Here is a 27,799-nt window from a genome sequence, read left to right on the forward strand (position 1 = left end):
ACGATAGTCATCATCCCCCATCATGAGGACATTGTCTCCATTCTTTGCTTTAAAGCTGAACTCAGCTGGGAATCCCAGCAACACTGATCATTTGCCATCCTTTCACTGATCAATGTAGGAAAAGTGGCAGCTTCAGCAGTGGAAGACATAACTCCTTCCTCCCAGAGAGAAAACATGTTAATTCAGCAGCTCTTCCAGGACAAGAGCAATAGGCCATGGCTCAGATAGACATAAATACACATAAACACACCTACCAGCCTGTAAACTGCTCACATACAGCATTATGAACTGGCAAAGCGTGTAAGCAAAGGACTCCTACAGTGAAGGCCACCGCAGCACCTTTGTAATAACCATAACTTCATAAAGACATCTGGTCTGGTCTTGTAAAAATAAATGTAAATCCTGAAATAAAAAGCAAAGTCAAGCACAAACCCTAGGGCTCATTATCAAGATCTATTCTCAATTTCCCCCAGCATTATAAAAATCAAGAATTTAATGAATTAAAAATATTTTTCCACTCACAGTAGTAAATTTCCATTTGTGATCCATATGGACATATCTATCTTCTGTATCATCACATTAAAGTGTGATCTCTTTAATAGCCCCTATTAAAGAGATTATTCTACAGTTTCCTGTATACTGAATTAATGTATAGTGTATAACTGTATTACCTAACATGTATTATACAGCATATTGTATAAAACAATAGAAGTATATATTACATATTGTTATACATTTACTATTTAATACAGCCCAGTAGCAGTGCAGGTGCAGCTTCATATCTTAGCACCTAATGGTTGGGCTGTATGGAATTCCAGCATCACAAAACTATAGGCTGTGCCTTGGCAGTTTCTAAGTCAAAGAACTTAAAGTACTTATATTGTACTTCAGGAGCTCTGACAGTTTTTCATTTCTACTATGTAAGTTCTGAGCTCAGATGTTTTCAGTGTCCAGGTCTTATAAATCAGAGCTGAGGTCAGCAGCACCAGCCATGTTCGCATTGGGGAGAGGAAGAATGCCAACATCCCATAGGTTCGCTGCAGGAAATAGCAAGAATAGACCTGCCAGGCCAGGAGGAGTGTCATTGCCACGTGGACAAGCACAGCCATGATGTGTCGGGCCTGACGGATGTGAGAACAGAAACTGTGACCCTGGCATCGCAGCAACAGGCACCAGCACAGATAGGCCATCAATGGCAGGTTGAAAAACAACATCTGAAAGGAAAAGCAGAATAAAATACGATGAGGAAGCCAAGTGTTCTGCATAACATCCATGAGGACATAGGAAGATAAAGAGTATAACTGTCCCATTCTAAAAGCTGAGTACAGTTCCCAGAGCTGGAATCTCAGGATGCACTTTCAACACTGCAGCTGATAGAGCTGTGGCTGCCTGTGTCTCAGTCCAGGCCAAGCATTCCTGACCTCTCCCTTGCTGTGGGAGGTGCTGACATGAATCTGACCTTTCCTGGAGCTGGTTCAGGGAGCTACACATGGCAAAATACTAGCACAGTAAAAACGGAAAGTCCTTATGTCAGTTTAGCCCTGTGACCCAGCCCACTGTAGTGTCAGAAAAGCATTAGCACTGGCGTAAGGGAGGGACCATGGAGGAGGCAACACAAGCTCAGTCTGGTTTAAATGCCAAGGAACTACACACCCTCTCAGACTAATGGCAGCTGGGAAAACCAGAGGGCAGGCAGGTCAGACTGCTGGGAAAACTAGACTTGTGTGTACTTGGAGAGTGACACCTACTGATCTTCATCCGGCAAGGGCTGCCCTGGTCATTAAGTTTCTTTGGCTTAATCACTGTGACTTGTGTGAGCCAAGGACAAAAAATGTGGAGTAGTAAATCTGTAGAGATGGTCTCTAATGCAGACATGCAGTGAGCCCAAAGCAACATCAAACAGCGCAAAAGGGAAGCCTGAGACAATAATGCACGGTCTCCTTCCCTTCTGCCCTTAACATTTGCAGAAAGTTAAGAACGAGCTGTTGTAGTCAGGCATGGCCACTAATCTGCTCTATCCTTCCAAGACTCCTTTCTTTCTGAAACTATTAAAAAAAGTAACAGGAAAAAAGATTCTCAGAAAAAAAGCAGTTTGTCAGCTTAATTTGGATAAATATGTACCTGTAAAATCCCAGCCACGAATGTCAGACTGCCCTGTAAGAAGGAACCACCAACAAAGACCCCAAAGGAAAAGCAGGCCCCCACGTGGCCATCTATCAGTTCACCTACAAACCATGGTCCTGGAAGAGAGGAAACCACACAGCACCATCAGTATAGACATGGCATTTCCCACATAGCCCTTTGTATTCCTGAGCACCAAGTGGTCAGCCGGGGAAAATGACTTCTCTATTGCTTGTCTGCAGTAATAAGCCTGATGTTTTCACCTTCAGCAAACAGCAATCTGATGAACATTCCCAATGTGAAAATATCACCGTACACCAATGATTTGTGGCACGCAATGAAAATACTTTTAAGTTGGTTTCATCTCTGTGACCATTTTCAACACCACAGACAACATTTTCCTTATGAGAGAAGTGAAAAGATTAGTTCTATCAAACACTGGCCTTTCCCCAGAATTACAGCAAGTCATAAACAATTCCAGCTTGGCTTAGCTCAGAAGTCAGTATCGACAGGCTGCACTGTTATGCACCCTACGCTGACTGCCAAAAAAGTAGCTATTTTAGTAATATATCAGCAGAGGAGAAATGAACTAAGATTGTTAGCATGGGAGCCCAGATGTCTTAAGTGACATGTCCTGTGAAATGTACATTCCAAGTACTTATTTTACACCCAGATACAACCAGATCTTACTCAAAGAGTAAGTGAAAACCCAATTAAATTTAAAGACACTCAAATTATTAATTACTCTGAAAGTAAAGTGAGCATTTAATTCTAGGGCTCCAAATTAGGCTCTTCAAATAAACCTTTAGTCTCTTTGGACGTTTACTTTTCAAGTTCCACATAGATTTTGTAACTTATATTTTCCCTATTCTCTGTGATGTTAGAAGTCTCATTTTTCATCAGCATCTGATGTGTAATTTAAAAACAGTAATTTAAATCCTCCCATACTCTAGGTTACTTACCCAGAATGGTGTATAAATTCAGAACCAGAATTGAGTAATAGAGGGTGTTTATTTTACTGAAGACATGGAGGGAATACGAGGTCAGAGTAAGTAATCCTGGCTTTTCTAAAGAGAGACAGCATTTAAGAACATACACTTGATTCAGGTTGCAACACACGCACATATAAAAATAGATATATTTGTCTTTGTGAAACAAATCTGTACATTATTTACTCATTCTATTAAATGTAAAATTAATATTTGGTATGTCAAGAGAACAGATGCAAAGGAATGTATTTCTACTATTACTGTGATAACTGAAAGCAAGGAACTGATAAATATAACAATCTATGTTTAAAACAACAGAAGCAGCTGCCATTCTAAATGAGTACACTTACTGTATGTAAATAAAACTGAACGACCATTCTATACCCAGAAAATGAAGTTAGCTAGAACGAAAAACATGGAGAAAATTAAATGAAAAGTAAATCCAAACAGTAGCTAGGCAAACCCAAAAAGGCAGCTCAGCATGGGCTAGATTAATTGGATTTTCTTTGATTAAATCTACTTAGTGAGATCTGATAGCAACTCAGATAAAATGAAGGCTAGGTGTTGAAATGGCAGCATTCTGACAAGTGTGTGAACAAATAAAACACACAAACCAAAAGCAATATTCATTTTCCAACTGAAGCATACCACAGGCTGAGATGAAGAGAGGCTTCCTAACAAAGCTTTTAGAGTTTCACCTATTACATGGCTGCCCTTCTCACAAAGCATTAACTCCCAGAAGGCAAGCTTGATCTTTGGAAATCAACAGCTCTAACAAAGTTGTTCACTAATGGGTAAAGCATTTGTCATGTCTACAGGGACCTGGCCGATCACAGAGTGCTAGCTCTTTTCATTTTTAGCTGCTGAATTCCATAAAGGCAACTGCAGTTCTATTCTTCCTTTATGTAAGCAGCAGCTGTAGTTACCTCAGGATGCTATGTGATTAGGAGTATAAAGGAAGGGACATACACTGACATGAATAGGAAGGGAGGTGGCTTCCAGGAAAATCTCATTAGTAAGGTGTGGTTCAAACAACTGTTTAAAGGATAAACACCACAAGCTTAACAGCATTAATTTTCATTTACCAGATTTATCACAAACTGAATTCCAAGTTATGACAGAACTGGTCTTAATATTATTCTGAGAAAGACCCAAGCCTGTTCATGTTCCTTGCAAAGATTAACAAGAATGATTTTGTAGAAGGAAGTGCTTCTTCACTCAGGTGACACAGAATTCTATGTCAGCTGCAATGAAACAAGCACACTTGCAGAACTAATATAAAATAAAATATTCCTATTCCTTTACACTGGATTCTTCAGTGAGAAAATTAAAATGTTTTCACTTCAATTATTTGAATTTCTGTTTAAACAAAGATATCTGATCAAGTTTTTAGTTTTTAAGTTACTTTATTTGATATATCGGAAGTTTTCTGGGTCCCCCTAAAAGCAAAACAGCAGCTTCTGAGAACCCAGTCAAAGCACCAGATGCAAAATGCAAAATGCGTATGGGTATTAACAGTGCAACTACTTAGGTTTTGGGAAAAGTAGATCCTATAAAAACCACAGACAAACACTGGTTCATACCTTTGAGTGCTGGCTTTTGGAGATACCTGGAAATAATGAGCAAGGTGATCTGAATCAGCACGATCAGTCCAAAGAGCACACGAGCCTGAAATGACAGGTTTGACTCTAAGCAAGCCCCAGAGAAGTCACTGCCTTTGAGCACTGACAGAATGATACAAAGATTTCTAACTGGAACACATGTTCAAAGCTTGATGGTGTCATTGAACTGAAGAGTAAAAAGAAGTTTCTAAGTTACTGGACTTGCATCTTACTGACTTGAATTCAGTTGGATGGCTGCAAGTGATTGAGCTGAATCTTTAAAAAATGGGGTTTGTAAAACACATCCATTGAAAAAGTGTAAATACACTTCTTACACGAAACACGTTCTAAGTGCTGTACTGCACAGAACTGCAGTTCAAGACATTGTGGACAAGATCACTTACTGATTAATGAAACTAACATCATAATTTTGAGCTGATGATGATACTGTCTACAGTCATGTGGACTTTCCTACATTGTTCTGTAAGTGCACCTGAACTATCATGACATGCCTTCTTTGCACGTGCTAACCTGTAACACTCTTTACCCGTTTCTAGTGATACATGTGGGAGCTAGGGATATAGATAGTAGTAGCCTGGGGAACATAAAGAAGGACTACAGAGCCCTGGGAAAGGTGGTTAGGGGCTCTGGAGCTCGGATACTCTTTTTATCAATTCTCCAGGATACAGGGGAGGACCTAAAAAAAGCTAGGAGGATTAGCAAGGTTAATAAATGGTTAAAAGGGTGGTGTTTGGGTGTCTTGAACACAGGACCCAAGTTCGTAGGCCAGGTCTAGTGGGGGCTGGTGGAGCTGGTCTGATAAAGAAGGGAAAGAGCAGTTTTGGTAGGAGGCTTGCCAGACTGGTCAAGGAGGCATTAAACTAGATGTGCTGGGGGAGGGGAGCATCATTCCATCCCAACACACCCAGTCAGTTGCCAGAACCTATAATAACTGCTCGGAGCAATGTAGAGATATCCCAGCTGCTCCAGCCAATGAGCCGGCATCATTTGGAGCTCAGCTCAGATGCCTCTATACAAATGCCCGTAGGATGGGGAACAAACAAGAGGAATTAGAGATGTGTGCACCTCTACGGGGGTATGATATAATAGACACCGCAGAAATATGGTGGGATGGCTCCTATGGCTGGAGTGTTGGAATGGAAGGTTACAGGCTCTTTAGGAAGGACAGGCCCAGCAGGCAGGGAGGGGGAGTTGCCCTTTATGTTAGGGATAGGCTGGAGAGTATGGAACTCTGTCTGGGGACAGGTAAGCAGTCAACAGAGAGTTTGTGGGTCAGGGTTAAAGGGAAAACAGCGAGAGGAGACATTACTGTGGGGATCTGTTACAGACCTTTTGCCCAGGGAGGGCAGGTTGCCCAGGGAGGTTATAAATGCTCCATCCCTGGCAGTGTTCAAGGCCAGGTTGGACAAAGCCTTGGATGATATGGTTTAGTGTGAGGTGTCCCTGCCCATGGCAGGGGTGTTGGAACTGGATGATCTTAAGGTCCTTTCCAACCCCAACTATTCTATGATTCTATATGACCTGGAATTTATGGAAGTCAATGGGAATTTTGCCTTCCTCTTTGCTAGAGCTACCTATAACAGCAGCAGCTAATAGGAGACTTTTCAGTCTTGCCAGTACACACATTGCAAGAGATCACAGTGAAGGTTTCTTTAATATTTTCCTTTTCTACTGTTTCCAGGAGATTCTTTTCTTCCTCTTGCTTACACAAAATGTGCATATCCCTATGTCCCAGATTGGACAATTGTGATTAAATCCATGGAGTTAACTGTTTGCATGAACCCCTGCTGCACATTCATGTTTGAAGTGTGCAACTTGAGAAAGGAAACTTGAAATATTTGTGAAATTCCAATGGAGTCATATCTGGAAAAAGCAAAGTGCATTCAAGTCCACCAGGAATTAGCAAAATACTGCAGTCTCTGGGGAAACCAACCCGGAATGAAAGTTGTTTGCTGAAAGCACTTACTAGAACATAGTGGTCAGTGAGAAGAATAACAGATGGCCAAAAATCAAACCTAAGAGAGAGGGTTTCTTCCATAGCAAATATATGACTCCGTGTACTAATTCTACCTGAAGCATCCTAGAGTGAAAGAAGAGAGCAATTAGAGACCAGTAGGGCACAAACTATCCTGTTAAAGCTGCTAATTATCATTGGAGATTTTCTGGGAAGATCCAATTGACGCATGCATATCAGGCATACTGCTATATTAAATAGTTCTATCTACAAAGAATTACTTACTGTCAGTTTTGTAGTTCCAAGTAAACTGGTGACCGTAAGATCATAATCTCGAAGTGCTACATATGAATAAGAACCTCTCAGAGATTCAGCAACTTGTGGAAGACAGTGACTATTTATTGGCACCACCACCACTGGTTTTCTGAAAGCTCAATTCTGGATAATAGCCCATCTTAAACTATTTTAAAAGCTTTGTTGTGCTGATTTTCTGGCATATTTGCTAGAAACTGATATTAATAAACAATAACAGTGCTACCTTTATTTAACAGTTTGATATTTCTGCATGTGTAACACTGACAGCTGTGGTGGGTTGACCATGGTTGGATGCCACATGCCCACTGAAGATGCTCTATCACTCACCTCCTCAGCTAGACAGGGGAGAGAAAGTACCATAAAATGCTTGTGGGTCGAGATAAGGACAGGGACAGATCACTCACCAACTACCATCATAGACAAATCAGACTCAACTTGTGGAAATCAGTTTCATTTATTACCAATCCAATCAGAGTAGGATCATGAGAAATAAAAACAAATCGTAAAAACACCTTCCTCCTACTCCTCCTTTCTTCCTAGGCTTAACTTTACTCCCAAATTCTCTACCTCCTCCCCACCCAGCAGCCAGCAGCACTGCTGTTGTGCAGTAACTTTCCTGCCTTCTTAAGTACGTTGTCCTAGAGCCACTACCAGTATTGCTGATGGCCTTGGCCAGTTATGAGTCTGTCCTGGAGCTGGCTGGCACTGGCACTATTGCACATAGGGGAAGCTTCTGGCAGCTCCTCACAGAAGCCACTCCTGTAGTCGCCCTGCTATCAAAACCTTGCCATGCAAACCAATACAACACCTTATCTTCCAGTACCTAATAAAAGGTTTATTTATAGTAGAGGATTCAGTGTGTTTAGTGTGATTACAGCTGAGGCAATATTTGGACAATCCAAGGAACAATGTACAATTAAGCAGTCATATTTTCTCTAGGTACCTAATTCAAGTTAATGCTTCATCCTCCTTGCTTTCCAAAAACTATTTGGTTACTAGATGTAATAGTGATTTATGACTGGAGGGGAAAGGAAATTCATTTTTTAAAAATCCCATTCAGTTACCTGACAACCAGCATGTATTTGCAAGCAACTGTTGCTATGCAGGCCTTTATAACCCTCTTCAAATGTTACTCAGTTTTGTGCATGTTTTCATCATCATTAAAAAAACCCAAAAGACCCCAGAAAATAAACCGCTTATAAAATGTAGCTTTTGCAGATAAAGCACCACAGAAATCAGTAACAAGCTGGGAGGTGGAACACTGACAGTACAGAAAGGCCTTTAGGAAGAAAACGCTTGCTTTCCTGTGAGAAGGAATACCAAGCTGGGGTCCACCAAGCAGGACAAAGCTGACTTTCCCATTGCTATTGTGCAAATGGACAGAATGTTAGAACAGTCTGATCAAGTTCTTCAAGACCACTTGAAGGTACAAAAATAAAATACAGTACCGAGAACAGAAGCATTCACTGAAAAAACCTATTTTGCACCCAGTAATCTAACATCAGCTAAACTTGATGTTCGAGGAAATAGAAGCTGTATTAGCTGTCAGCCTGTAAGAAGTAATAAAAAGAAATTCAAACAGATAATCAAAGACAGCATTCCAATCTTACAGATCCAGCTCCTTAGCCTTCTGAACTAACATGAGGCTACTTCTTATTTTCCTTGATCGAGCTCAATTGTTTCTTTTTCTAAGACAACCTTAAAAGTTAATTTTGCCTGTTACCCAAAATAATTTATTTTTGACCAATTACTTGCTTTTCTATCATGTCTTACTATATTTCTGATGAAAAATAAGAATTATTTCTTTTGTCCAGATGCTTTATGTATGGTTTTGTGGTCAGCAGTGTTTTTTCATTTAATAAATCCTTTCATTTTTGTAATCAGACAAACCTGAAAGGAAGTCTGTATCATGTATTTCATCCCTATTTATGTGATGCAGAAGGGTGATGGAGCAGACATGACAACATAAAAAATTTAGTACAAAGAATGCCAACAGCTTACCTGGACAGTCACATCTATGTGATGGAACCCTTCACTGTAGTTCTGCGGGCTCCACTTTAGTACATAGAGAGGCCCAGATACCTGATGTGCATTCCCCAAGTAAACTCCATCTATATAAACTTCGATGGAGGTAATGACAGAAGGAGAGAAGGCCAGAATTCTAAGGGGTGAATAAACATCAAAATAAACAGATTTGTTACCGGATTTACAGATTTGTCCTTACTTCCTGAAGAGAAGTCCCTAAAGTGTTGAACTCTTCTACTTCAGAGTTCAAAAGAGTTAGAAATTAAACTGATGAAACATCTGTAAGGCTAATGGTAACATGGTAGTTCTTTCCTACAGTTAGAAAGTTTTGTATTGTATTGTGCAAAAGGATAGGATAGAAAACTGGGCTGTGGAACAGACAAAAAGTGGCAGACATCTCCAGGTCCTAGCAGAAATGATCTTAGAACTCTTGCCACTGTTAAAACATTTGCTATCACAAATCCTCCTGCACACATACAGACACATAACCAAATATTGTAGAGGTCTTCAATAAAAATTGCCAGTCTCTCTCTCTAAAGGTCTCTGTTCTTGGATATATTTGTTCCCCTCCCTCTTATTTTTCTTTTCCTTTTTGCTAGTCAGAATATAACCTCTTGGTCTTTGTAACTGAATTTATGAGAAATGGAGTGGAACACAAGACAACTAATACAGATTTGAAATACCAACAAATGGATATCACTTGGAAGTGCTCATATTGAGAGAAACAGTGATACTAATATAGACTCAATACATTGCACATACAATTTCTTTCATTTCTGGCAATACAAAAGGCATTCCAGACCATGTTTCAGTCAAATGACAGCATCTCACATAGTTATGGTGAATGATTCTACAGTTCATCTATTTAGTATAAGAATGTTCAGATAAGGTTCTAAATAAGAAACTGGAAAGTAGGTAGGCTGCTTCCTAACTGAAAAGTATGGCAAACTTCCTTTGCTTGTAATACTTCGTATGTAATATACTGATATATTTCATGCGTATTAGTCTAACAGCAAATATAAGATGTTGTAAAGGGCATAGAAATTTGAAAAACAAATTTAAAAAAAAATAGAAAAGGTAAAAATGGGGAGATAGAGAGACTTAAGCCCAATATGAAAATTGGCAGAGCCATAAGCTGTTTTAATATATAAAGGATGTAAAACTGAAATCACAAGAGACTAAGAAGTCCAATGCAAATAGAGAAAACACTTGGAAAAATACATACAAAATCTCCAAATCAATGGAAGCAACATGACCACGTAAGATAAATAACACAAATTATGTGTTAATCTAACTCTACCAGCTTTGGTTACACAAATAAGTTCAACTGACTTCAAGGGAAATAACTGCATAAATAAAATGAACATGAACTTGTTCTATGTAATCTCCTTTTATCACAGATATGACACAAACTGAGCTCTCAGGAACAATCTTCCAGAGAAAACTGAAATCTGAGAACGATGGACATACACATTTTAAAAAAAGGGTTTATGTATACACATATATAGATGTACATTATAACCAAAAATGACTATCATAATATTGTTAAATATTGTAAAAATCAGGAGAATACAGGGTACCTGATATGAGTGGAATAAAGAATTTTGTCTAGTGGTTCATGAGCAGAACTGCTGTAAAGGAAGGATTTGGGATTGGTGATGAGGACTGCAGGCCATTCTTCAAAGGTAAGATCTGCAAAGCTCAGGAGGTCATGATCAAATGCAAGGATCCGGTACCTATAATGAAAGGAAAAAAATTTGTTAATACAAACTACTGCATGCCCAGCTGACTCCCATGCTTCCCAAGGTCCAAAACAGAACTTGTTTCTTTTACTTTGCATTTATTCTCTTCTGTAGCTGATCCTATCTTAACCAATTCTCCTGTATTAACTGTACAGATGGTTACCTCTGATCAGCTTCATTTTTTTTATAAATCACTCAAGCATTACACAAAATTCCAAACCAAAATCTATTGAATTTTGCATACGAATCAGATAAATGAACGTTATAGAATTCAAATAAAAGGTACATTACTACAGTGTCTGAGTAGGTACTCTAGTTACAGACATAGACCTCAGTGTGCTCTCTTCCTATAGGCATACAAGTATCTATTGAGATTACTGCAGGATAAAAGCTAATATACAAGCTAATATACTATTATACATTTCATGTAGCATCAGACACTTTTTGATACACTGCTAAGGTAATATTTCCTAGGTAGACTGTTTTTGTCTCTAAATTTCTAACAGCTGGGGCAAAACATGGATATTTTGAAGTAGTGATGCTGAATTTTATTACAATTTATTACGATTTGTCTATTTGAATCCTAAATGAATCCTAAATGGACTTTGAGATGTCTTCTTTTTAATTTCTAAATAGGCCAATTGATTATATGATTCTGTATCAAGAATTAATCTAAAAATTACTCTACTCAATTTATTAGCACACTGTTGGTATAGAGGAAAAAAATCCCAAAGTTATACATAGAGAAATTTTTCAAACATACCAATAGTAATAACAAGTTACAGAATCATAGAATAGTTAGGGCTGGAAAGGACCTTAAGATCATCTAGTTCCACCACCCCTGCCATGGGCAGGGACACCTTACAGTAAACCGTATCACCCAAGGCTCTGTCCAACCTGGCCTTGAACACCATCAGGGATGGAGCATTCACAGCCTCACTGGGCAAACTATTCCAGTGCCTCACCACCCTAACAGGAAAAGAATTTCCTCCTAATATCCAATCTAAACTTCGCCTGTTTAAGTTTTAACCCATTACCTCTCGTCCTGTCACTACAGTCTCTAATGAAGAGCCCCTCGCCAGCATCCTTATGGGCCTCCTTCAGATACTGGAAGGCTGCTATGAGGTCTCCACGCAGCCTTCTCTTCTCCAGGCTGAACAGCCCCAACTTCCTCAGCCTGTCTTCATACAGGAGGTGCTCCAGTCCCCTGATCATCCTCGTGGCCCTCCTCTGGACTTGTTCCAACAGTTCCATGTCCTTTTTATGTTGAGGACACCAGAACTGCACACAATGCTCCAGGTGAGATCTCAGGAGAGCACAGTAAAGGGGCAGGATCACCTCCTTCAACCTGCTGGTCACGCTCCTTTTGATGCAGCCCAGGATACGGTTGGCTTTCTGGGCTGCAAGCGCACACTGAAGCCGGCTCATGTTCATTTTCTCATCGACCAACACCCCCAAGTCCTTCTCCCCAAGGCTCTGAATCTCTTCTCTGCCCAGCCTGTACCTGTGCCTGGGATTGCTCTGACCCAGGTGTAGGACCTTGCACTTGGCATGGTTAAGCTTCATGAGGTTGGCATCAGCCCACCTCCCAAGTGTGTCAAGGTCCCTCTGGATGTCATTCCTTCCCTCCAGGGTATCAACTGAACCACACAGCTTGGTGTCATCGACAAAGTTGCTGAGGGTGCACTCAATCCCACTGTCCACGTCAGTGACGAAGATATTGAACAAGACCGGTCCCAGCACTGATCCCTGAGGGACACCACTCGTTACTTGTTTCCAGCCGGACATTGAGCCATTGACCACAACTCTTTGTGTGCGGACATCCAGCCAGTTCTTTATTCACCGAGTGGTCCATCCATCAAATTGATGTCTCTCCAATTTAGAGACAAGGATGTCTTGTGGGACAGTGTTGAACACTTTGCAGAAGTCCAGGTAGATGACATCAACTGCTCTACCCCTGTCCATCAGTTCCGTAGCCCCATCATAGAAGGCCACCAAATTGGTCAGGCAGGATTTCCCCTCAGTGAAGCCATGCTGGCTGTCATTAAGCACCTTGTTGTTTTTCATGTGCCTTAGCATGCCATCCAGGAGAATCTGCTCCAAGATTTTGCCAGGCACAGAGGTGAGACTGACTGGTCTGTAATTCCCCGGGTCATCCATTTTCCCCTTCTTGAAAATGGGGGTTATATTTCCCTTTTTCCAGTCATTGGGAACTTCACCTGACTGCCATGATTTCTCAAATATGATGGCCAGCGGCTTCGCAACTTCATTTGCCAGCTCCTTCAGGACCCACGGATGGATTTCATCAGGTCCCATGGACTTGTGCACGTTCAGATTTTTAAGATGGTCTCGAACCAGATCCTCTCCTACAGTGGGCACAAGGTCTTCATTCTCACAGTCCCTGCGTCTGCCTTCCAAGACTTGGGTGGTTTGGTCAGAGCCTTTGCAAGTGAAGACCGAGGCAAAGAAGTCATTCAGAACCTCAGCCTTCTCCAAATCCTGTGTAGCCAGTTCTCCTGAGAGCTTCCTGAGGGGGCCTACATTGTCCCTAGTCTGTTTTTTATTTGCTACATACCTGTAGAATCCCTTCCTGTTATCCTTAATATCGCTAGCCAAGTTTAATTCTAACTGGGCCATAGCTTTCCTAACCAGGTCCCTAGCTTCTTGGACAACATCCCTGTACTCTTCCCATGCCACCTGTCCTTGCTTCCAGTTATTATAAGCCTCTTTTTTCCATTGAATTTTCCTCAGCAGCTCCTTATCCATCCAAGGAGGTCTCCTGGCCCTCCTGCTGCACTTCCTTCTGGTTTGGATGCAACCCTCCTCAGCTTGCAGCAGGTGATCCTTGAATATTAACCAAGAGTCTTGGGCCCCCCTGCCCTCTAGGGCTATATCCCATGCAACCTTACTAAGCAGGTTCCTGAAGAGGCCAAAGTCCGCTCTCTTGAAGTCCAGGGCAGTGAGCTTGCTGCACGCTCTTCTCACTGTCCTGAGGATCTCAAATTCGACCATCTCATGATCGCAGCATCCAAGGCTGCCCCAGAGCGTCTCATTTCCAACGAGCCCTTCCCTGTTGGTGAGCACAAGGTCAAGCATGGCACCTCTCCTTATCGGCTCCTCTATTACTTGCAGAAGGAAGTTGTCTCCCACACAATCGAGGAACCTCCTGGATTGCTTGTGCCGGGCCGTACCATCCTTCCAACAGATGTCAGGGTGGTTGAAGTCACCCATGAGAACAAGGGCCTGTGAGCGTGAGGCTTTTCCTATCTGTCTATGGAGTGCTTCAACTGCAGGTTCTCCTTGATCAGGCAGTCTGTAACAGATCCCCTCAGTAATGTCTCCTCTCGCTGTTTTCCCTTTAACCCTGACCCACAAACTCTCTGTTAACTGCTCACCTGTTCCCAGACAGAGTTCCATACTCTCCAGCCTATCCCTAACATAAAGGACAACTCCCCCTCCCCACCTGCTGGGCCTGTCTTTTCTGAAAAGCCTGTAACCTTCCATTCCAACACTCCAGCCATAGGAGCCATCCCACCATGTTTCTGTGATGCCTATTATATCATACCCCAGTAGATGTGCACACATCTCTAATTCCTCTTGTTTGTTCCCCATCCTACGGGCATTTGTATAGAGGCATCTGAGCTGAGCTCCAAATGAAGCCGGCTCGTTGGCTGGAGCAGCTGGGATATCTCTACATTGCTCTGAGCATTTATTATAGGTTCTGGCAACTGACTGGGTGTGTTGGGATGGAATGATGCCCCCCTCCCCCAACACATCTAGTTTAAAGCCTCCTTGACCAGTCTGGCAAGCCTCCTACCAAAACTGCTCTTTCCCTTCATCAGACCAGCTCCACCAGCCCCCACTAGACCTGGCCTACAAACTTGGGTCCTGTGTTCAAGACACCCAAACCCCTGCCTATGACACCACCCTTTTAACCATTTATTAACCTTGCTAATCCTCCTAGCTTTTTTTAGGTCCTCCCCTGTATCCTGGAGAATTGACAAAAAGACTATCTGTCCGGCAGATCTAATGCTTCTTGCAAGCTCTTCAAACAGCATAACAGGGAATCACAGCATAACCAGTAGGCTCCATATGACAATTTGCTCACTTAGGGTTTACTTACCTTCTATTATCCATCCAGTCTCCCAGTTCAAGTTCCAGAGTGCCACCACGGTGCTGACTATGCAAGACTGGCATCAGCCCACCCAGTGTATGGAGATGTCCACATAAATAGGCTGTGGCAGAACTAATAAAAGAACATAAGAATTGTGATTATTTTGCTAAGAAGAAAATACCACTGCAGAAAACCTGAAGAGTGACAGACAAGGATGTGAAGAGGGGCAAGAAATGTACTGCAGACTGAAAACATACAGGAATAAAAGAAAGCTCTTACCTCATCAATGCTCGTATTCCTGGGGCTGGGGAGATGATTGTTGAGGTGGGAAAATGACCAAACCAGACAGTATGATTGCTGCGCAGACTTTGTGTTGCCATCAAAGATAGTTCTTTCATTTGATTCTGAAACGGGCAGGTGTTTGAAAGACAACCAAACAAAGCTGCTTAATGCTAGGCTACTTGGAAAGAACAGCAAAACAAAAGCAGAAAGACACCAATGAAGAGAATAGTCTCAGTTGCTTCCAGGACCTGGGAATGACCAAAATGTATTACTAGACCTATCCCTAAAACCCAGTGCTGGAAAAATAAAGCAAAAACAAGACACTCAACACCTTCCTTGCAAGTGAACATAGGAAAAGTACAACATAAAGAAGTACTTTGTAAATGATATTTCTATCTGTTCTGCTGCTTATTTATATAGTCAATGACAACACACTTGAGTTGACTTTACAAACATCTTTACCTTATAGTTATCATCCATATTATCTCTTAAGTTGTTAGACAGCCTTTATAGGCATGACAGGCCACAAACTGTGCACCATATGCTTCAGGCATTTAACTGGATGAATTATGACACTGAATCTTGAAAATATTACTCAGCCATTGCTGTTAAAGTTCAGCAAAACTAACACTATACACAGCAGGTAAAATTCATCTCCTTTACTTGTCTGACTTCCAATATTAAATAAGCCACTCACTGTCCAGACAGAATCCCAATACTAATAGGATCTCAAAGTCTAACAGAGTAGGCAGGAAAACTAAAACCAGAAAAGAACTTAAATCCACTCTTCCACCATTTTGCAGATCATCTTTTAGGGTAATGCAGAGAACCACCAACATATTCTTTTCCCTCCTACCTGAAAAGAAACACTGAAGGGCACGAACAAAGCAAACAGAAATAAAAGTATATTCAAAAAGAATTAATCCAGAATACCATTCTGGGTTAATGTAATGGGCTTATCAAGTGAAATGATTCTTCATTTGCCTTTATGAATTTGGGCTTTAAGAATATTTTTATCTAGGCTATGCAATCAAATTACTAACACAAATCTAATTTATTTTTCAAATTTCTGGCAGAGATTTAAATCTTACAGGTATCCACCTTCAGTTTTGTGCAAAAATCTGCAAATGATGTTCCCTAGACTCTTGCTACTAATAGCAAGCAAATCCTTGACTTACTGCAGCCAAGGAGCTCTAGACTCAACAGCATTTCTTAGCTTCTTGAGAGTTTGTCTGCAAATCTACTGCACCCACTATGGATTACAGTAAACAGGGAGAAGAGTACTCGACACTCCTACATCACCTTTTATCTAAGCATCACCAGGCACTTTACAAACACTTAATTAGATGTCCAGCCTTCTTTAGACAAGATTAGAGGGAGAACTTTTTACTTTTCCCTGAGGTATTTATCATAGGCAAAACATGACATCTCTTTACCAGAACCCAGTAACTCTCTGCCAACACTTCAGAAGAGTATCTCAAGAAGAAAATCATATCAATAAACTATACAGAAAAAAATAAAAGCGAAGCAAAATATTATCTAAGATGATATGCGGTTGAAACATTGGGATTAATGTTATTCTCAAAACAATACCATGTAAATTTTATGGTCTTGGAAGATCAGACCTCATGTCTGATGCCACATTTCTTTATAGTATTATCTTTCAAATTATTCCATTGAGAAGTGCAACTCTCTAATCTGTAATATTAGCAACAACAACAACAAAAAAAGCATCTAACAAAGCAAAAAGGAGATGAGAAATGAGAAAGTTTGATTTTGTTTTAAACTTTACAGCATATAAGGAAATTCTCATGCAAGCCTAGCTAAATGCTAAGAAACTACTGACAGTGTCCTTAAAATGTCTAATTTGACATTTTTGTACTGAATTATTTAAGAGAAAACACTGATACTTTACATGTTAAGTGACAGACTCATTTTTCTAAATAAATATCCCAAATGCCTAATAACTTAAAAGCATAAAGACTCTTTTAGGTGAGCATAAATCTTCCAGACAATTCTTCTTTATAAAACCCCCCAAACAAGCCATTATAGAAGTAAGCCAGCAGCAAAATGGAATGCCAAGACTCATAAAATACCGTGTTTAAAATCCCGAAGAAATTGTAGGGTCTCTTAGGGCCTGGGCTTAGTGTGGCATCCACACAGATGAATGAATAGTTCCCAAACGGGGTGGTGTGGATGTAATGGAAAGAGCCATCTTTGTGCCAGGCAGAGTATTTCCTGCCAAAATAAAATGGAAATATTGCTGTTAGGAAACCTTGCAGCATTGACAAAAATGACCTGTGTAGGATGAATGCAAAATTTCTTGCATTAGCTCTAGTTCCACCTTGTTACTGCAGTAAAGGCTCTTCTAAAACATCAACGGCATTGAGATTCTGTACTTCAAAGATGCATCACACATGTCATATAAGACAAGCAGCAGATTAGTACACAAACATTTCAAAAAGTGTTAGCATAAACTGAGCTATGTGGTATGTTTTTATGGATAATGGACAGGCTAGCAGCATAAATGATACAAAATAAATAGGCAACATGAAGGGACAGCAGGATCTTACACGACTCTTAATTGAAGGAGACCTGCAAAGGAAAACAAGTTATTGTCTTGTGTTTATAGTTGGTATCTGAAATAGTTTTTCAAAAAGAATCTTTCTTTGCTTACGTAGAAATATGAGAGACATCAAGTCTTGTCTTCACTATTCCTGCCCATGGCAGGGGGTTGGAACTAGATGATCCAGATGACCTTAAGGTCCCTTCCAGCCCTAATCATTCTATGATTCTATGACTTGTTGAAGGTCCCTTACGTTATTCTGATTTAGAATGATCAGCTGTTGGCTAATGAAATATGATCTTGAACCAAAGAAACATTGAACCTTTCCAGTTATTTTCCAGAAGATCCAAAACAGAAACACCACACTACACAAAATCTTATACACAGCAAAGGATGCAGCATTTCCTCTTGCTTATTGCTTTTTTTCATTTCTTGATATAGCAAATCTTACTAGTTCTCCTGACACTTGTAGAATGTCATCAGAATTACACAGAGTAGGAGAAGAGAGCAAAAAGCGTTGCTGCTCTTTAGCATGTTACGTGATGTTAACTACACTCTTGCATCTCAATCTTGAAATACTCTTAGAAAGACCTGTAAACAGGGAGGGAAGCACGAGATGTGTCAACTAATTCCACCTTTTTTCCCCCTCCATGGTTTTATGCTAATATTTCCTATGATAAATACATGTAATAATGAATATATTCATTGTTTGCTCTTTTTCCATTGACAACATGTATTTTCATTTTTTTTTAAACTTCTAAAATGGAAGTGCTTTTGATACTTTATGCTAGATGGGAATGGCACATATCCTCCATTGGCAAAGATAAATAACGTTACAACAAATGGTATCTACTAAATTGCTCGATTAAGATTTAAATTATGTAACTAAAATAATTGTAAGTAAATCTGAGATTAACTAAAACCTTTTAGGCTGGGGTGGGGGGGGGGGGGGAAGTTTGATTTTTTGGGGGTTTGGGGCTTTTGGGGTGGTGTCATTGCTATTTTTTTTTAATTCCCTCCATGATATGTGGAAGCTAAAACATCCATGAGTTCAGATGATGATTATAGTTTGAACACAGCCAATTGGAAAGCAGTTCATATCACTGTTCCTCCACCAGTCAGAATAAACAGTGAAATTGCCAGAAAGGTTGTCCTGAAGCCAATATATTAAAACCAAGTTTCTGATAGAAATCAATACTTCCAACGCCATAAAGGCCCTTTCACAATGTTTTCTTTTTTTGAAATTAAAGTTATTATTATGAACTTCAATAAGAAAACTGAAAGCTCGGGGTCATAACCTACAATTTCTGTCTTTCTATGACAGTGATCGCTGGTAGTCTTCCTCACTGTGTTTACTGAATGACCTCAGTGCTTGTGCATGCTCACAGGGTCCTAGTGCTGAGTTAGCAGTTGGTATGTCCTTGCTTCTGTTCTGTTCCAGTCTCGCTCTGTGTTGGGCGCCACTCTGCTATCTTGAAGGCTGACATCCTTGGTCTTATTTACTGTCTCCTTAGTTGTTATCAGTCCCATGATGTTCCTTCCCTATCAGCTGAACACTCTTTTCTCTCTTAGTGTTAGTAAGTTAGAACAGTTTGGTCTATTCTACTATGTTAAAGGCACACGCACTATTGTTAGTCTAAAATTTAAGCCTACACTATCAGTGCATCTTCAGTGTAGACTAGAGGCAGATGATTCATGCATCTATCCAATCAATAAGCTTGTCCAGGCCAAGCAAAAATTCATAGATGATCTGGCAAATTCACTGGTGCTGCATCTTCCCATGTGTGTCACTAGGGCTTCTGATAGCGGCCTTAAGCTAGAGTGGAAGACCGATAACAGACTGTCATGTAGCCACAACTGTGGCAAAAGATACAGGGATGTGCACTGCACTGCACTAGCGCATCCAAAAGCCTTGTTAGCACCCTACATTCATCCTTTTATGGTAAATCCACATATAAATTCCATGTTCTCCTGAAAATGCAGCTGCTGTAGGATCCTATCCCACAGAATTTATGGGAAAACATATCTGCCCAGACATCAGATGTTTAACGTGTCCTCTTATTGAAAAGTGGGTGGCTTAAGAGCCTGAATTAAAGTCGAGTTTAGATTTCCAAGTCCTCCTCCAGTTCCAAAGAGTCAAAGCTGAAAGCACCACCAAAATTATGAAACAAGATTTTGTGTTCAGATGCTAAGGACACAAAGTTAAACACAAGTTACAACTGAGGTTACTTTTACAATGTGCAAGCAAAACAGCCAGCTGAAGAAAGGGAATTTTCCTCACTTATCTTCACAAGTAAATCTTAAATGTGTTCCTCAAGAACATTTGCCCACACATCATCACCACCTGCCTTCTTCCTGCTCTACTTTCAGTTTTCTAAAATGGCTTGGAAAAAATTTAGACCTATATGACATGAAAAGCCCTCTTGTGCATGCAGAAAAAACATTTTAAAAAGTGAAGTACTCTCTTGCTTTCTTTTTCTTTTCTTTCATGTATTTTGAGGAGGAAAAGCATTCCCTGGGAACAGAAATACATCATACAACTGCTCTGAGGAAACTGAACATGTAACAAAACATTTCCTAGCCACAGGCAGATTTACAATATGTTCAATTACAAAACACAGAGGGATAAGAAATAAGCAGTCTGTGCAAAGAATGCTCTATTTACTATTAGTCTGGTCTACTAACTGGCATCAGAAACGATAGCGGGAATAGCAAATACGATACTGAACTATAGGAAAGTCAGTGAGAAAAGCATATGTGTGAAACTGAAAACAATATTGTCTAGCGAGTTTGATCTTGAATATAATGGTAAATAAAAGTACCTGTAGTAATTCCGAATGCTATTCAGGTGTGGAATGTTGAATGAATCTGTAAGGGAGAGAAAAAAAGAGATTAAGATCAAATTGATCATTGACCTCTGTATTTTATTTCCTTATGCTGAAATAAAGCTGTCTCAGCAGGCACAGAATATACTTGATGCAGTAGACCTAAAAGAAAAACAGTTTTCTCATTTAAGTTTCAACTCAAAGCTAAAGTTGTTTTGGGAATGTAAATTGCCATTTAGTGGCTAAAAGCTAATCACGTGTTTCTACTTTGGTCATAAGGCTTTTTGGACTGAGTGCATTCTCTATAGGCAAGATCTAACTTATGCAAGGAAAATAAAGTAGCTATAGCACCAGAAAAAAGTGTGTATAAAACAGACAGCAACTTAGGGAGGTTTCTCCTGCAGCCTAAGTCCGTCATTAAGGCTGGTAACAAAGGCCTGATAGGGAAATAGGAGTGAAAAGTCACATATGGGCAGCATACGACAACATATGCACTTTTTTTCCTCAAGTGCTAGGCTTCCTAGTTTTGCCCTTCTTGTAACAGCTGGCTTATATAGCTTAAAAGGTTGTTAGCTTGTGTTTGACTGCTTAGAATGTAGCAACAACTAGGATGTGTACAAACTTCTATGAGGTCTTTCTGTTCAAAAGAAATCAATTTTCCTTTACATGCTGAATGTGTGACACTTTTAAACTTAAACCTGTGGGAGCAGGTCTATGAAAAGTAAATTCAAACCATTTCTTCAATAGGGTAAGGTTACAGTTTGCCCTTCAATTAAAAAAGGGGGTATATAAGCTAATGACCTGGAAACTAACGTCTGGAGCTCTGTTCTACCATTTGAAAGGCAAAAGCAATAAACGAAGACTCCTTCTTCCCTGGTACTAATATTCCAGTAAGTGCCTCTAAACAAAGTGTGCCCTTGGTGAAGCAAACATGTAGATGGCAAGCCCTTCTACTGGCTCATAGCCATCACTAATGTGCTACTAAGTACTATATTCTTTAGATTATTTTTATTTTACCTCGATATTCTAACTTGTCTAAATCAGCTCTGTAATCTCAGGAAAGAAATAAGTGTTTAATTTCCTTCTTACCATGATTCCCCTTGATGTCTATCCACTTGGTTTTTTCCATGACCCTTGATCTCTTCAGGATTGACTGGTAAGTTTTCCATTCTACTTCTACCTGCTCAGATCCCAGTTTATCTCTTGTCTTCGCATCTGTGAGGTCACCTGAAAGTGCACAAAGGCAAGGCTTACACACATACTGTAACTAGGTGAGCATGCCATCCATGTGTCCTAGAGTAAGTGCATTAAACACTCCAGTCATCTGCTATGAGAGGTAAATACCTTGTAAGGTAGATGTGGCAGCCTCTTGAAACATCTATCAGCCACATCACTGCAGCACTTTCACTAATGCCATACCAAAATAAAGACAATTATGACATATTCGTTATACCTGAAGACTGTAGTCAGAGAAGCTTTGTTTGACTTCACACCTTCTGTATCCCCGCAAGCTCCAGTTAGAGTTTGAACCATTCCCAGCTCTGTTCATACAGTAATGCCTTCCTGCATTGCTAGTTTAAGGATGAATGCTAACTATTTCTGAACTCTTAACTTAAAAAGCAAGCAGCAGATAGGTAACTCCCTGTAGAGACAAAAGTCCAGGTCTAACATTAAGATTCTAAAGCCTCGCATATAGTAGTGGCTCAAAGTGTTTTTATTCGCTTGCCAAAACTTAGTCTGTTTCAATAGCAAGCTATCAAATGGAATGGCAAGGCTTATTTCACCTGTCTTGGTACGATATGTTCAAACAGGAACCAGCAATGAAATCTGACATTAATTGATAGGTGAATTTCATACAAATGAGCAGGGATCGTTCTGAGAGGAACTGGCTTCTAATGACTTATCACAGACATTGATAATTTCTGTAATTTCAAATAGTGAAGACTGATGTAGAGTTACTAGCAGGAGGACAAGAAGGAAGGGAGCTGCTAGGGACAACTAAGGTGAAGTAATAAGTATTGGAAAAACTGTAACTATATTGCATAATTATGTCTCTTACATATAATATACACTAAACACTGTCAGACTCACTCACTGAACAAAAACTAATTCTCTTAAGTTGCAAAGTTATTCTCTTCTGCTTCTAGCAGTCTATCTGCAGTTGAAACTCCATTGCCATTGCTCAAGATACCTTAAGGCTTTAAAGTTTCCTTGTTTGCTCTTCCTTTGACAGCACATTCAACAGGAAATCCACATGGTGAATTGCTCACCTGTTGCTAGAACAAGTGCTGGCTGAATTATATCAATTGTTTCGGAACAGAATTTTTCGAAGTCAGGAGCTCGTTTGGGATCCCGAAATCTACTGATATGAATATCTGACACCTGCAAAAGAGAAAAATTAAACACTGTCCCAAGCAGAGGATTATTGCTGCCCTGTTTGTTCTGCAAAATCACGTATATAAGAATGCAAAGTAAGAGCAGTCGTAGTGATTCATATCAGTACATGGGATACAGAGAGAAACAGAAGTGGACGATTAGGGAAGAAAAAAAGCAGAGCAAACATGTAACACTGCATCTCTAACCCCTAGAATCATATTTACACTGAGAAAATCTCTTTCAATCTAAGGGCATACAATGATATGAGGAAATGCTTAGCTATCTACAGCAAGTTTTGATGGCTTTAAGTTGGCCTGTTGACTTTCAAATTCTGTGAGCTTCTGGTACAACACAATGATCTTGCTGCAAGAGATAACAGTAAGTAGTTCTGCAAAGCAAAACAAGATTAAAGTCACCTAAGACGTGAAGCATACTGATAACTGATTTTGTACCTGGTGTGCCATTTCCAGCAGCTGGGTGGAAGGACTTATTACATTCTATCCCTGCATTCTAATGGAGCTAATGAGTGTGTTTACAACCTATTCCATGTGCTTCATGAACACAAAGATTGTCCAAGAAATGATGATACCACTCGCACATAACTGCAAAAGGTGCTGTTCATTTCTGAACAGTCAAAGCCCTCACATCAGAAGATACCTACAGGATGGGATGCAGAGAATAAGAAAAGTAAGATTTTTTTTTGTTGTTAATATTATGCTTTTTCAGGTATGTCCCAAGTAAATCTTAGGGGAATGCTTTCAATTCCACCTGCCATTCCATTTCAATGAATTAGTAACTTATCCCCCTCAGTTTAAACAAATCTGACACTCAAAAACCAGTGAGCACATGCTCATGGCCATCTGATGATATCACTGACTGAGAAAGAAAAACATTAACTTTTACGTTCAATTTAATAAACCTGGATCTTTTTCCATTTTGAGAAATCTACATGAAATACCTTGGAGACAAAATGCCTTAGTGTTTATTTACTCAGCCATTTGAATACGTAGGAAGCATTGCCTGAAAACAGTTTTTTAACTCTGCTTAGGGAAATTCCCCATTTGCTTATATGTAATTTTTGCCTATATCAGAATTGGATGCTAAAAAAAGGTAAACATTTTCAGACATAACCTTAACTTCATTTTTATTAATATAGTCAAGCTAGTATGAATCAAAAAGCATAGTAAAACTACCTCAATACATTAAATCTAATTCAACTGCTGACAAGGATACAATGTCTTATTTTGCTTCTCAGCCTGTGGATTTGCAATTCATCTATCTATGAACAGATCAGCAATCAAACAGAGAAAATAAAAACTTCAATTTTGCTGTTTCCAGATGCTTGAGCAAAAGTCTCACGAGACTCTCTACCGATAACAATGAAGAATGTAAATTCCCAACCTTTTATCAGTCAGTGTTTGGGAAGCCTGATTTTCTACAAAGATCTTCTCTCTTTTTTCCTCTACTATGATACAAGTTTAAGATCTACAAAAGGCCCTATCCAGTGACTGAAGTTAGACCTCTGAAGTCACCAGGGAGCCTGAAGCCCGTTTCCCACAACATCATCAGGCACAATGCTGGATTTAGTGCTTGATTTATTTCCAAGTTGGGTCTATGATAAGACATCTGTTAAAGGGCAGATCTGAAAGAGAACATAAACACTTGAAAGTAAAGCCAAGTCTCAAATTAGCTGCACTGTGACCTATTCCTGGGAGAACTCCACTTGAAGTAACACAACCAGAGAGAACATGGGAGACGCTGCATGGATCTGTGCATGCTGCTTGTCAGCATAGCTTTGCAGCTGCTATATGCTGCTGTAGTTGAGTCTCTTCAAGACAGCAACTCAAGATAGGGGCTTTATCTATCTTAATTCAAGCATATCTCTCATCTTGAAATCTACTCTGCAGTAGAGATAAGCCCTAAGTCACTTAAGGAAAAATTACTGAAAATTTGACATTGCAAATACATAGTAATTGGAGAGAACATAAGGACTAATAATACATTTATTTGGCTGATGCACCAAGGGCACTGGCTGCAACTAGTACATTTAAGCAAGGTGTCCTTGGGTTTGAGAATAAAAACAAAATAGCAAAAGCAGCCTATTTGTTAGAAGGAACTGGATGCAACCTCTGTGACATCTCAGGCATTGATTACCTGCAAATACATTTACAGCTTGCGGTCAGTTATACATTAAGCGCTTCAAGAATGATCTGGGGGAAAGAGTCGAAGAGAGGCTACAGGTGTACCCAGAGGTGACAGTTTACTTCCAAGACTATGCCAAGTTAATTTGCATTTACATTCAACCTGGAAAGAAAGCTGTGCACATTTAACCTAACACACGTCACTCTTACACTGGCCCAATACCTTCTGTTGATAAAAATCTGTGTAACTATTTTCTCATGCACACAACTTTCCTGAGCTTTGGAAGGGGACAGGGACAGGCATTATCTACTACCCCAGTAGATAATACTGGATCGGGTACCGAGATAGTACACAGGATAGTGTAATAATTAAAGCTTTAATTACTCGCTTCTACCACGCACATTGGGTATTCTGGCCGAACACCTGTAACTTCTGCTTGACAGAGACCCTCCGCAACAGCAAAAAGGGACGTTTCCCGGGAGGAGGTGTCAGAGTCTCCCACCACAGCGGGAAGGCCATCGGGGACCCCAACCCCGCGCCCGTCCTTCGCCGCAGCCTGGGGGACGCCGAAGGGGAGCAGCCCCGGCCCGGCCCCACTCACCTGCACCACCCACAGCAGGTTGGCGGCCTCTGCCCCGGGGGCGGGCAGGGAGTCCCGCCGGCGCTGACCCGCCGCGGGCGCTGGCGCCCCCGAAGGCACGCACCAATCCAGCAGCAGCGCCACAGCAGCCGCCGCCAGCAGCCCCGCGGCCAGCTTCAGCATCCTGCGCCGCCCCGCCACCATGCGCCCACCCGGGCGGACCCTCCTGCCCGGGGCCGGGCAGCGCCGCCGGCTTCAGCACTTCCGCGTCGCGGCCCACCCCCCTGCTCTGCTTATCGGGCCGCCCCTGCCGCTCCTCTGTGGTTGGCCCGGAGGACCGACAGCAGCGCGAGGGGCGGCCGGGCGGGGGCTCCCCTCCTCCGCCGTGGTCTGCCTGGAGCGGCCGGCCTGTGGGCGCCTGTTAAACGGCTCGGCTAAAACGCTACAGGCCGAAACGTTACCTGAAACGCGCGGCCTGGCGTAGCCCCTAAACCGTTTCGGTGATTTTGGGGGAAGTATGTGCCCTAAGGAGGCCTCGGGCCGTTCCTTTGGTCGGCTGGAGCAAAACCCGGCATACGAAGAGACCAATGCCTCATCCTCTTGTCTTCCCAGTACATCATACAAACATTCACTCTGTTTTTCCTGTCAGTACTTGTAATTCTACCTGCTCATAAATCTAGGCAATTAACCTTTTTTGTTCAGTTTTGGTTTTTGCTCCTGACATAATTTAAAAGTCTTTTCTTGGTCTTTCAACCTTTTTTTTTTTTTTTTTTTTTTTTTGCCATTCTGACTCTTACTATAGCAACTACAGAGTTTCAGAATCAGTAAGTTATTCTTTGTTATCAACTCTGTTTTCCTAACTGCTGCCACATTTACTGTTCAGATGTTTTTCTTACCATCTTAAGCATGCGTTTAGCTGAAAAAGCTTCTGTCACTGTACACCAGTTTTCTTTGATAGTAAATGTAGTATTTATTCTCAAACAACTTTACAGATAGAAGTTTCTAATTCAATATTGCTTAATTTTAATTTTCTCATATAATTGTCATAGGGCAAAGATTTAATTTTTAGCATTGCTCAAGAAAAACTTCTCAGCTGAGTTAGACTGTATTACTTTCTCCTCAGATGTTCTTGTTAATTTAGCTGCTCTTTGTGGGACTTATGTTAGCTTTGTTATTTTTATCTGCCTTCCACCTTGCTTGTCAGCTTCTTACTTTCCCCAAAGAACACCCCAAACAACTGCTTTTAAACCAACAGTTAGCAATCAGCAGTCCTGGTAATTCTGAGGAGCAATCCTGAAAACTGGGCTTTGCTCAGTTTCTTCCCACAGCTGTACCATTTTATTTTAGCTCTAGCAGGACTGCTGAGCTTACTAAGCTTCAGCATTTTGTCTCCATTAAAAATTATCTGGATTCCTGTTTCGTTCTTCTTATTTCCTCTATAGTACTTTAGTAACCATGGATATCTTGATGTTTGGTGCCATTTCTGCCTGGGTAGTGCTGCCAATTTGTTTTGTCAGAGGTGTGCTGCCACTTATTTTGCCATGTCCCAGCTTACCTGAGTTCCAGATCTTTCATTTTTTTGGCAGTATTTTGTTTAATAAGTGTATGCAATTGTTCAGCTAAAGCAGCTGGTTTACTTCTAAAAGTCCCACAGTAAAGCAAAGCCATACTGGCTGCTCAGAAAGATGGCCACACAAGAAAGGTACTTGTGTCACAGCAAGGGGACTACATGCAGCCCTCCCCTGCTTGGGTGTGTTTGTTGCTCTCTTTGAATAACAGCCTTGCTTCTCTTGCTCAACTGCATCAGCAGCTGGATTATATTATATTACTGTTGATGCCAGTGTATGAGGAGGACTCCAGTAATCACAGTCTAAGCTCAGCCGTTGTGCAAACACTGCTGGTTAGTCGTCAGCCATGATACCAAAAAGGATAGAGCACAGAGCTGCAGTGTGTACAGTCAAAACTCAGTGAAGCTTTGAAGCAATTGGCAAGTGGCTTAATGGCAAAATCGACTTTGTCCTTTCCTACATCTTATGCCAAAATCTGTTTTAGTGATTTTAAGTGACAGATTTCAATGAAGTAAGTCTGCATTTCTTAAAATGATGAGTGGTAGCTACTACAGAAGAGCTACAGTGGGATGATCTGA

General features: G+C 40.7%; 1 protein-coding gene across 3 annotated transcripts; it reads right to left on the reverse strand.

The window, feature by feature from the left end:
• Nucleotides 1-628: 628 nt before the first annotated feature.
• Nucleotides 629-25,951, reverse strand: TMEM62 (transmembrane protein 62). 3 transcript variants are annotated; one of them, XM_057403898.1, is made up of 14 exons: nt 25,675-25,951; nt 22,826-22,937; nt 21,645-21,782; nt 20,553-20,598; nt 17,261-17,402; nt 15,162-15,286; nt 14,892-15,014; nt 10,607-10,762; nt 9,003-9,162; nt 6,699-6,812; nt 4,694-4,778; nt 3,084-3,188; nt 2,122-2,240; nt 629-1,214 (listed from the first exon to the last, which is right to left on the reverse strand). In XM_057403898.1, the coding sequence occupies exons 1-14, from the start codon at nt 25,855-25,857 to the stop codon at nt 888-890; spliced, it is 1,935 nt and encodes a 644-aa protein (XP_057259881.1). In that variant the 5' UTR covers nt 25,858-25,951; the 3' UTR covers nt 629-887. The 3 variants fall into 3 exon arrangements, with proteins under 3 accessions (XP_057259881.1, XP_057259883.1, XP_057259884.1); XM_057403900.1 differs by having other exon boundaries at nt 629-1,121; nt 25,675-25,950; XM_057403901.1 differs by lacking the exons at nt 20,553-20,598; nt 22,826-22,937; nt 25,675-25,951 and having other exon boundaries at nt 21,645-21,724.
• Between the last annotated feature and the right edge of the window lie 1,848 nt (nt 25,952-27,799).

This window comes from Pezoporus wallicus, unplaced genomic scaffold (genome assembly GCF_028554395.1).
Source record: "Pezoporus wallicus isolate ANWC-B61680 ecotype Strahan unplaced genomic scaffold, APGP_CSIRO_Pwel_v1 contig_8673, whole genome shotgun sequence".
Classification (NCBI taxonomy): Eukaryota; Metazoa; Chordata; class Aves; order Psittaciformes; family Psittacidae; genus Pezoporus; species Pezoporus wallicus.